Source organism: Enhydra lutris, unplaced genomic scaffold (genome assembly GCF_002288905.1).
Source record: "Enhydra lutris kenyoni isolate GAN:26980312 unplaced genomic scaffold, ASM228890v2 scaffoldscaffold10, whole genome shotgun sequence".
In the NCBI taxonomy this organism is placed as follows: domain Eukaryota; kingdom Metazoa; phylum Chordata; class Mammalia; order Carnivora; family Mustelidae; genus Enhydra; species Enhydra lutris.
This window is the reverse complement of record NW_019154094.1, coordinates 40,556,096-40,565,806: the sequence shown is the minus strand read 5'-3', so window position 1 is coordinate 40,565,806 and position 9,711 is coordinate 40,556,096. Positions and strand designations below refer to the sequence as shown.

Genomic DNA, 9,711 nt, shown 5'->3' with positions numbered 1-9,711 from the left:
ACTTGGGGTGCTGTAAAATTTTGAAATAATCCACATAAAGGGCTTAGCTCAGGAAGATTGTACACAGTAAGTACTAAAGAAATGTTCACCAGTATTATTTCCTTCCTCTGGGCAGTCACATCGATGACCTCTTTTGTGTTGAGCCAGAACTCACTAAATGGCAGCTGTGATAGCACTCTGAAAAGCCCTTTGCCCATGTCTTTGAACTCTGACTTATGGTGATAGAGATGCAGACATACTGTGAGGATGTAATCTGTCCTATCTAGGTCACACTGCAGATGAGGGTGGTAGTCAGCCAGATCCATTCTCCCCACACCAATTACTGCTTCCGAAGCCCCAGAAGCCAGTCCCTCCACCAAAGTCAGGGCTCCATAGCTAAGGGCTGCGAGTCACCTGTACCAGAACTGTGCTACCTGCAGAACTTGTTAAAAATGAAGTATCCCCCACCACCTCTGCCCATTCTTAGCTAAATGAAGATCTCAGCAACCTGAGGTCTAAATTTCAGGCAGCCCTGGGAATCCGTGTGAATAAGTAGGTTCCTAGGTGACTAGGGCCCATTGACACAGGAGGACAACTGCTCCCACCTTAACAACCTCTGACTAGTTGTCACCATCTCACTGAGACTGTCCTGGCTCAAGAGTTAAGAGGCACAACCCAGTCTTCAGCTGTCTTTCTGCTTTATCTGACCCCCATCCCAACCCCTTCTGGCACAAGGAAGAACAGTAAGAACCTTCCAAACAATTCCACAAAGACAGCAACCAAATGAGGATGCAAGACAGCAGTTGTTCAAAAAAGATTTTATTTTGTGATCTGTGTCAAACTGCCTCTTCTCAGTGCAGGTGATCCCTCCTCTCCAGGAAACAAGAATGGAAAGAGGGGAGTCTTTCGTGAGGTCTCAGCCTCCACAAGGCCCTAGGGAAACCCCACACAGTTCTGAGAGTTGATGGGAATCCCAACAAAGACTAGGGTGGGTGAAAGGCAGTGACAAGAGGGGTGGTGGTCACCAGTCTGGAAGCTGGGGGTTGGAGAACCCTGTCCTTAGACCTGCTCTGCTTTGGGGCTGGCCATGTGCATGATGGAAAAGGAGAAGTGAGGAGATTTCTCTTCTATCTTGAAGCACCCTTGTCTGGGCATGGCTTTAATTCTGCTCAGGGCTCAGGTGAGAGGAACAGGATATTGTTGTGGGCTGGCTACTTCATAAGGTGTTGCTGCTGGTGCTCCGGAGTCCAACACCACGGACAAACTGCTCCAGCAGGCCTCCGATGGCACCAGAGGGACTGGGGGCTGCTGCTCGAAGCCCCACTGTGCTGCTGTATGCGGCCAAGAAAGCTGAGCGTACTTCCTGCAGCCGAGTCTCCCGCTCACTCAGGGCTGCAAGCCTATGGGGAGGAAAGGAAGGAGGGAGAATGGAATGAACGCATTACCCTGGGGGCAGGATCCAATATCCTCATCCTCACCATACTACCTATCCTTCTGTCTTTGCTAGCATAGGCCAGCACAGGTCCTGTGGCCATACTACCCCTGTAGTTCAGGTCCTAAACATTTGGCTTTGTTTCCCTCAAAAAACCATTCCTCTCAGCTCTCAGGCTACTGTTCCTACCTAGAACCAGCACGTTTTAATGGCACACTGGGGAGGGGGGAGAAGGTGATCAGGAAGGAGTTTGCCAACTGTTGGCTTCCATTCGTCCATGAGAATAATGTGAGGCGCAAATATGAGACTTAAGGAGAGACTGCAAGATGAGGCATCAAGCCTTGGCTGACCAAAGACCTCAACCTTCTTGAGGCCAGGACCTGGAGCACTCTGGGAGAAGGTTCTTGGCAGTGTCCCGAAGAGGCCAGGGTCCTCAACCGGAAACACCTGAGGGTCCAGCTACATCTTTAGTCAACTGTCGTCCCTAGGGAAATAGCTAGCAGGATGCTGACTTTTCTAGCAGGATTCCTGTTCTGATTCTATTTGCTTTTCCTTCCCTGGCCTCTACAGAAACTGATCACAGAAGACGAGAAGTCCCTCTTCTCTCCTTGGCCTGGAAATACAAGTCGAGAAGGGGAACAAGTAAAACAAACAAACCAAAAAACCCGAAAGTGACAAGTGCATGAAAACTCAGGCTTATCAAAGGATGGATTCCATGAGGCTATTTGACACTTTGAAAGGTCTTTAACAGAAGAGGAGAAGAGACCTGAGATACCAGCCACACCCAACCTATGGTTAAAAGGTACACAGTCTGGGGGTGAGAGGGACATGGAATCAGAGGACAGGTCAGGAACTCACATGGTACTCATCCTAACTGTCTCCTGGAGGGCTTTCTCCAGGGATTACAAACCTATATGACTCAAGCCCTCAGGTTCCCATCCACCTAAAAATTAAGACTAACTCTGACTACTAACTTACACCCAAACTCCCCCCAACAGACCAATCCCTGTGTAATCCCTCCTGGGAATTTGTCAAAGTAGCAGCAATGTCTCCAATTCCCAAGTGCAAATGACTTGTACTGCAGGGCCTTGGGAAACAGATGGGAGATATGAGGATAAATGACAGTCCTGGGGTAGGTATGGGGAGAACAGACTGAAGGGAAGTAGACTGGTGGGAGTGGTGGGTATGAGTGGGTGACTAAGTGTGGAAGAGAGAGAGAAGCAGCAGGTACTAGGGTGAGCAGCTCTCGCAGCAGCACTAGGAAAACGGAGCTGATACTGGAGTCCTGCAATACCATGAAGAACTCCAAAGTCTCTCTTGCCATTTGGGGGAGACACATGACCCTAGATCTTGTTTACTCTCTAATTGGATTTCACATAGGCTGGAGGCCATGTGTTTTTCTGCTTTTCCTTAGAACATATAATGAGAAATTCAGATTAGTAGTTTGTATTCACAGGGAATATCCAAAGGTCCATACGTGTGTGTTCTCACTGCCCCTTATTTCTGGGAGGCAGAAGGAGGAATCAGCCTATTTAGAGATAAGAAAACTGGAGCCCAGAGAGGATAAGTGATCCACCTGAGGATACACAGCAGGTAAGGAATAGGAAGTCAGAGATGAATTAGCAGGCTCAGAGAAGTCAGGGCTGACACCACAAGACATAGCTGGTAAGGCAGAGCAGTCAAGAGTTTGACTAAATTTCTCTGATAACAAAGCCCAAGCACTAAATCCACATACTGTCTGACCTCAGCAGTAATCAACCCCCACCCCCATCCCTACACTGCAATATTGGAGGCCTTGAGATCATAGAGAGCCTAGCTTTCCTCTGGCAACCTGCCAGATCCTGAGGGTTGGCTAGGAGCTCAGAGAGCTGCCCGTTTCAGTGGTTAATGCCAGTTAAGTGAGGGGTGCTATCAAGCAGGGGCAGAGATTTTTGCGTCCTCCAGAGATGGCTCTTGGGCCTATTCCATCCTGTAATCCCAAGGTCTGGCTTCTGTCTGCCCTCAGCAGGGATCCTTCTTCTTCTTCTTCTTTTTAAAATTTTATTTATTTGATAAAGAGAGAGCACAAGCAGGTGGAGCAGCAGGCTAAGGGAGAGGGAGAAGCAGGCGCCCTGCTGAGTAAGGAGCTTGACATGGCTCGCTCCCAGGAGCCTGGGATCATGACCGGAGCCAAAGGCATTTGCTTAACCAACTGAGCCACCCAGGTGCCCCAGATCCTTCCTAACTCCCCGGGGCAACTCACCTCTGACCAGTCAGCTTTGGTGGCTATAAGCCAGATTCTGGTGGTGACAATGAACCCCCAGCACCTGAAGTTCATTCAGCCCTTCGTGGGGAGGAGCAAGCCCTGCTCCCCAGGCCACTAGAGGCTCTACCCTGCCTGACATCCATGAAGCAGTAAAGCAGGCATGGGGCAGGGGGCTGCCACAGAGGCAGCCACTCAAGCAGATACATGTAAGAGTTGGAAGCCCAGTACTGGAGCCTTAAAGCAAGAGGATTTTACAGGCTTGGGATTTGGTATCCCCATCCAATTTTCTTTCCTGACTAGAGGCAGAAGCAGAAGACAAAAGGAAGAAGGGGATGGCAAGGAACCCTTGGTTCTGCTCAGAGGAGCACATCCCTTGAGCTGACCTAGCTCCATTCTGGCTGTGGTCTCGACCATACACCTACCTTCACTACCCCACTGTTCTGATTTCAAAGGATTCTCATGTCAGGCAAAGCCTTGGACAGAAATAGAACCTTCTATAGTTACAGTCCAGACAGCTTTCCCTCAGGGTGTGCCCCAAGGCACCTGTGGATGAGTTTTGGAGGCTTAAGAGAGTGAACACACACTGCAACACACATCCTGAACAGCCCATGAAGCCTCTTCCATACCTCAGGAGTCCAGGAGCAGTGAGGTATACTTAGCTGAGATTGGGGAGGGGCAGGAATCCCGGGCCAGCTGCTGCCTCACTCCTTAACCAACACTCTTGATTGCTCACCAGCTTCTGATATGGGCAGGGGAGTATCCTGCCTTCTCAAGCAAGACACTTACAGACAACTGTTAGGGAGCTCATCCGGGAAGCTGAAAGGGAGAGAGGAGTCTGTGTGCAGGACAGCCCGTTCCTGAATACTGCCACAGCCTGTTACCATCTGCCAGCTGCCAAAGTCTGTGGAGAGAGAGGATCCGGGCAGGGGATGGTCCACTGATCTGGGGCAGAGAGGAGAGAGAGGGGAGATGATGCACAGTCAGTCATATGCCTGACAGGGGAGGCCCTTTGGAGGGGTGGGGGTGGGGCTATGGTGGTCCTAGGCCATAGCCGCAAGCTTCTGTTGGTGGAGCTTCTGTAAAGTCAACCACTTTCTTCAAAAGTACAAAAACAGCTGAATAGGTTATGACTGAGAAAGAAGAGTATATACCATAAGGCAGGCTCAGCTGTGAGGACAATGCTTTATGCGAAGACTTAGAGAAGCAAAAGAGCAAGAGCAAAGCAGAATGAGAAGAGGTGAGCCATCAACCAAAGCCTCAGGTCAGGGCAAGCCTGCCCTGGTGGCTGACAGAGCAAGTACAATCTCAGCAGCACCAAAAGGAGGAACAAGGCTGGATGCCCCAGGAATCAGGGACGCAGGATCACCTCGTACCCCCGGCATGCAGATTGGTTGGGTGGGCAAGGCAGAACCCTGGGGCCACCGAACTCTTATCAGAGCAATGGGAGAATAAGCTTCTTGAGGACAGTGGAGGGTGGTGACCTAGACTGAAAAGTGAGGTGATGGGAGCCCTGAGGCACCTCCCACCCCACACACATATGCTTTCTCTGCAGCACCTCCAGGAGCCATAGTTTGTATTCACAAGCATCAACCCAGCGACCTTAATGGTTATGCCCTAAAGGGAAGGGATGGATCTGGCAGGCAACCTGAAAGCTTTATTAGGCCTTTTTCAGATGGAGGTTTGGGCAGTGCAGGGAGAGGAAAGTTATACTGGCAATCTACTGCTGCCATCACCTTCTTGCTGATAGCTAACCTGTCTCAGGGCAGTAGCCCAGTCACTGGGGGTGGAGGAGGAAGGGAGGAGATAGTAAGACATCAAACAAGGCCCTTTGATCAGCTACTCCAGGTCTCCATCCCCAGGGGTAAAGCATCTTTGATGTTTGACCCTTTATTCTTTAATTCAAGAATAGCAGAAAGTACTTCTATAGGAACCCAGGAACAGAGAAGCATGAGTGGTACAGGGGGTCGGAAAGAGAGAAAGACATTCATTGACCTTGGCCCACCCAGTTAGCTGGCATCAATGTCTCCAAGTTTGAGGCAACAGCCCTCATGAGTAGCCATGCCAGCCTCATCCTCAAGCAGCTGCCACCTGAGTGATGCTCTGACCAAGTACTACATCTCTGGTAATCTTTAACTACCCTTATCTTAGAGACAGAGAAAAATGACAGTCCAGACAGGTGAAGACACTTACTCAAGGTCCCGTAGCTAGTCAGTGCAAGAAGAGATTTTTAAAGCCAAGTTTGATTACAGATTTGTCCTACAACAGAAGCACCTTGAGACCGGGGAAACAGATGGTTTTCTATGTTAAAGCTGCCATGAATAGGAACCCCCTGCAACACAGAGACTTCCACATTCATCATTCCTGCTAAACTCTGGAAGGTGTGCGACAGCAGCATTAGGGATGAGAATAGGACATGGTCTGCTACCTGGTGGAAGCCCCCTCATGCCCCACGAAGCAGGGTTTCCTTGTTTCTAAACTTGGCAGGACTTAAGCAGTCTGTAAATCAAAGAGACAGCTGCCCAGGAGAGAGCAAATCACATCCACAGCCTGGTAGTTTCCCTGTGCTTCCTCCAGGTTTTGCTGGGCCTTCAGTCCCCGTAACTCGACTCAGGTCACCCTGGCTCCCCAAATCTCATCTACTGTTCAAACTTTAAGGGCAGATTTCCTCTTCCAGTTTTAGCAGTCTGTAGGAAAACAATGGCTAAACACCAGAGTATTGAGGGAATGGAAGGGATGCTGAGAAGGATGGGGCACTCCTGGGGCTGGGAACATAGAGGTTCCTTATGTTCTCCAGCCACCCCACCCAGGCTATCAGAGACTCAAACTACCAATGGAAGGAGGACAGAAAGATGGGATATGAGGATTCCTGGTCCCCTTAGGCTAGTCACTTCCCTAGCATCTAGAAGTTAGCACTACCAGGCAAGAAATACATCTGGGGGAGCCAGGATGGATAGCTGTGGAATGAAGCAGGCAGTACAGATAGCAACAGGGTGTGTGATCCCAGGGGACATAAAGCCATCTCAGCAAGCAACTGGCTGCAGACAAATCTTCCTATTTGAGGCTTTTGTCAAAGAAAGGGTTGCAAAGCCATTGTTCAGCAACTGGGTTTGACAGCAAGGGACTATGCTAAGCAGAGAGGTGCTCCTAAGTGCCAGTCTGGATTAGCTGGCTGGAAGGGACACCTAAAGATGAAAGCAAACAGTCACCAGAAGTAGTACCTGCACCTGCCAAAAGAAAGAAGGAATACTTTCAAGATATTCTCAGTACACAGGTAATTTAATCAGCTTTTTAAGACCCCACACTCTACTGCCCTGTGTCTTTACTCAAGTATAAAAAAGGCAGGAAAAAAAAAAAAGGAGAGAGAGAGGTCTGAGTTCTAGCTCCTAAATCTATCTACAGAGCCAGAGGGAACATGGGGCCAAGCTACCCTCAAACTGGAGAACTGTGGAGCTAATGGTGCTTCCAAGGTCATTTGTCCACATCCCCAGGGCTTGGAGGGCTCACATTTCTGCCTAGGAGACTGGATTTTTGGCAACATTTCACTCCCTTATCTGGATACTGCTTAGGCCCCTCTTTATAGCACCAAAAGAGCTGCAACTCCCACTCCCCTCCCCCCCCACCAAAACCATGTCCTGCCAGATACCCAGTGTGGGCAGGACTCGGGCAGGTTATCTTTTAGTTAGTCCTTTCTGGAAAAAGAAACAAGAATACCCACACAAGCAGAGCTGTCCCAACCCACAGAGCTGAGGCATGAATAAACAGGTCTGTCCTGTGGTGCCTGGCCTGGCCTTTTACCCAGATGCCTAGTGCCCTGAAATGGCCCTCAGACAGGTGAATTGTCAGGACAGGTCCTTCACCACAACTAGTTTACTGAGCATTTGTGGAAAGGATGAGTATTTACTATGTGCCAGATACTTAGTTCTATTAACTCATTTACACCCAAATTTATGGAAGCCAGAATCATCAATCACTTGATCATTGAAGGTGGAATGAAAAAACTGAGCTCAGGAGGGAAGTGATTTTTCCAAGTCACACATAGCTAGGAGTGGCAAAGCTAGGACTGAAACTTGGCCCAAACTAGCCCCATAGTATACTGATCTTCCTTCCTGATACGGGGTGGTAGGGGCTTCAGGGATTGGTTCAGGAATGGGCACATAATTTTCAACTGGCATAAAGCACAGAGCTTGTGATTTGTGGTTGGAAGGGAGGTCCTAATGTGATTCCTGGATGGGAGAAAGGAAGCAGGGTGCTCAGGAGTGGCTGTTCACTATTAGGGAAGCTGGCCAGATGACAGAGCTAGCATGTGGAAGGAAGCAAGGGAAAAGAACCACAGGAAAATGGAGTTGGAACCTTGACCAGACTACATCTGAAGGTCATATTTTCCACTGGACTTTTCCATAAGAACCAACAGTGTTCCCTTACTACTTAAACCTGTTGAGATGGGGTTCTTGTTAATTGCATCTGGAAGCACCTGAGCTGACACAGAAGGCTTGAAGGTACACAACTAGGAAGAAACCGGAAGTTGCCTGTCTAAACCTCTGATTACATAGATGAGAAAACAAAAATTCAAAGCCATCAAGTGACATGTGTGAAGTCATGTAAGGAATGAATGTTTGATCCAAGACCTAAAATCCCAAACTCTAAGGGGGCCTAGATGTCACCTCTAATCTACACTTATACCTGCCAACCCCCAAGCCTTTAGATGATGGTCCCGTAACTTCCGCCTCAGTGAATGCTTCCAGGAATGGGGCTTTAGGGAAGATTCCTTCAATTCAACAAGTTCCTGAACTCACAAAGCAACTGACTTCAGAGATGGCTAGGACAGGATTTCTTACCACATTTGGAAAAAAAAAAAAAAAAAAGGAAAAAATGTCAGTTTTCCCCAGCCCAGACTTTAAACCTTTAAACATTGGGGTGTGTGTGTGTGTGTGTGTGTGTGTGTGTGTGTGTGTGTGAGAGAGAGAGAGAGAGAGAGAGAAGAGAGGGGGAGAGAGAAAGAGAGAGAGAGAGAGAGAGAGAGGAGGGAAGAGGTAGAGAACATCCACATTCCCACAGCAGCTCAAGAAATATGTTAGGATTCTAAGTGTCCTTTTCTGGGTCTTAAGCTGGCAATGCCTTTAGGCTTCTTACCACTCATCCTTGGTTTGAAGCTATGATGCTATGCAAGACAATGTCAAACATGGGACAGGAACCCTATGTGTTGCAGAAAGCCATCTGGTTTCTCTGCCTCATTAAACACAGCCTAGGACAGAGCTCACTGCTTATAATGAGCAGTTGATATGTGGTGGAAGATGGGGAAAGAGAAGCTAGCTGGGCAACAGAAGTTGGTTCCTGTGTTTCTACTTAGCTATTCAACCAGACTGCTAGGTGTCCCTTAGCCAAGTTGATCTGCTCTTTAGGCAGCTTAGCTTCAAGCTGGGCTCAGTGGTGGCACCATCCCTCCTGAGGCAAGAATAGTGCTGTGCTAGCAACCTCCCACCCCTAAAGATGTCTGACTCTGGAGTAGATACCAAGGCCACATGGGGCTGAGCCACTTACTAACCAGGACCTTGGGAGGCATGTGAGCTCAGAGCGTTGGCCCTGCCTCTTCTCAGCCCCCAGCCCTGCAGCTGATTAGAGATTTGAAATGGTCCAGAAATGCAGCTCAGTGAGAAGCTGTAGCAGTGGCAGCTAATAAAGCAAAAAGCCACCAGCCTTCTCAGAGAAGAGGATGAGCTTGGGACTGGATAAGAATCAGCACCCCACAGAACTTTTTTACCAGCCCAACACCTACTTCTTAACTTCAAATAAAGCTTTACTGGCTCCTTTCCTAGGGAAGTCCTGCTTTAAGAGAGATACGCTTATAGAATTTGGAGCATTCAAAACCCTAAGAATTCACATAATGAGGGGAATTTCAGCTGTCACAGATAGCTTTACTAAAAGGTTTCTTTCCATAACAGTTCCCCCTACTGCATTAAAAAGCTGATTGGCTGTTGTTACCTAAGAGAGGCAGGGAAGCTAATGACAGGATCCCTCAGGCACTTTAAGATAAAAGAGACTAAATTAATTTTAATGT

The 9,711-nt window shown here is 48.6% G+C and overlaps 1 protein-coding gene across 7 annotated transcripts in view; it reads right to left on the bottom strand.

Moving 5' to 3' along the window:
* Positions 1 to 780: 780 nt before the first annotated feature.
* Positions 781 to 9,711, bottom strand: part of LOC111143809 (myotubularin related protein 14) — a 47,714-nt gene continuing 38,783 nt past the window's right edge. For 4 of the 7 annotated variants that reach the window (XM_022497707.1, XM_022497709.1, XM_022497708.1 and 1 more), the window contains 2 exons: positions 4,443 to 4,598; positions 781 to 1,379 (listed from right to left, as the gene is read on the bottom strand). In XM_022497707.1, coding sequence (XP_022353415.1) covers positions 1,196 to 1,379; positions 4,443 to 4,598 — 340 coding nt within the window. In that variant the 3' untranslated portion in view covers positions 781 to 1,195. The remainder of the gene's footprint in view (positions 1,380 to 4,442; positions 4,599 to 9,711) is intronic. The other 3 variants (XM_022497710.1, XM_022497713.1, XM_022497711.1) reach the window with 2 other exon arrangements.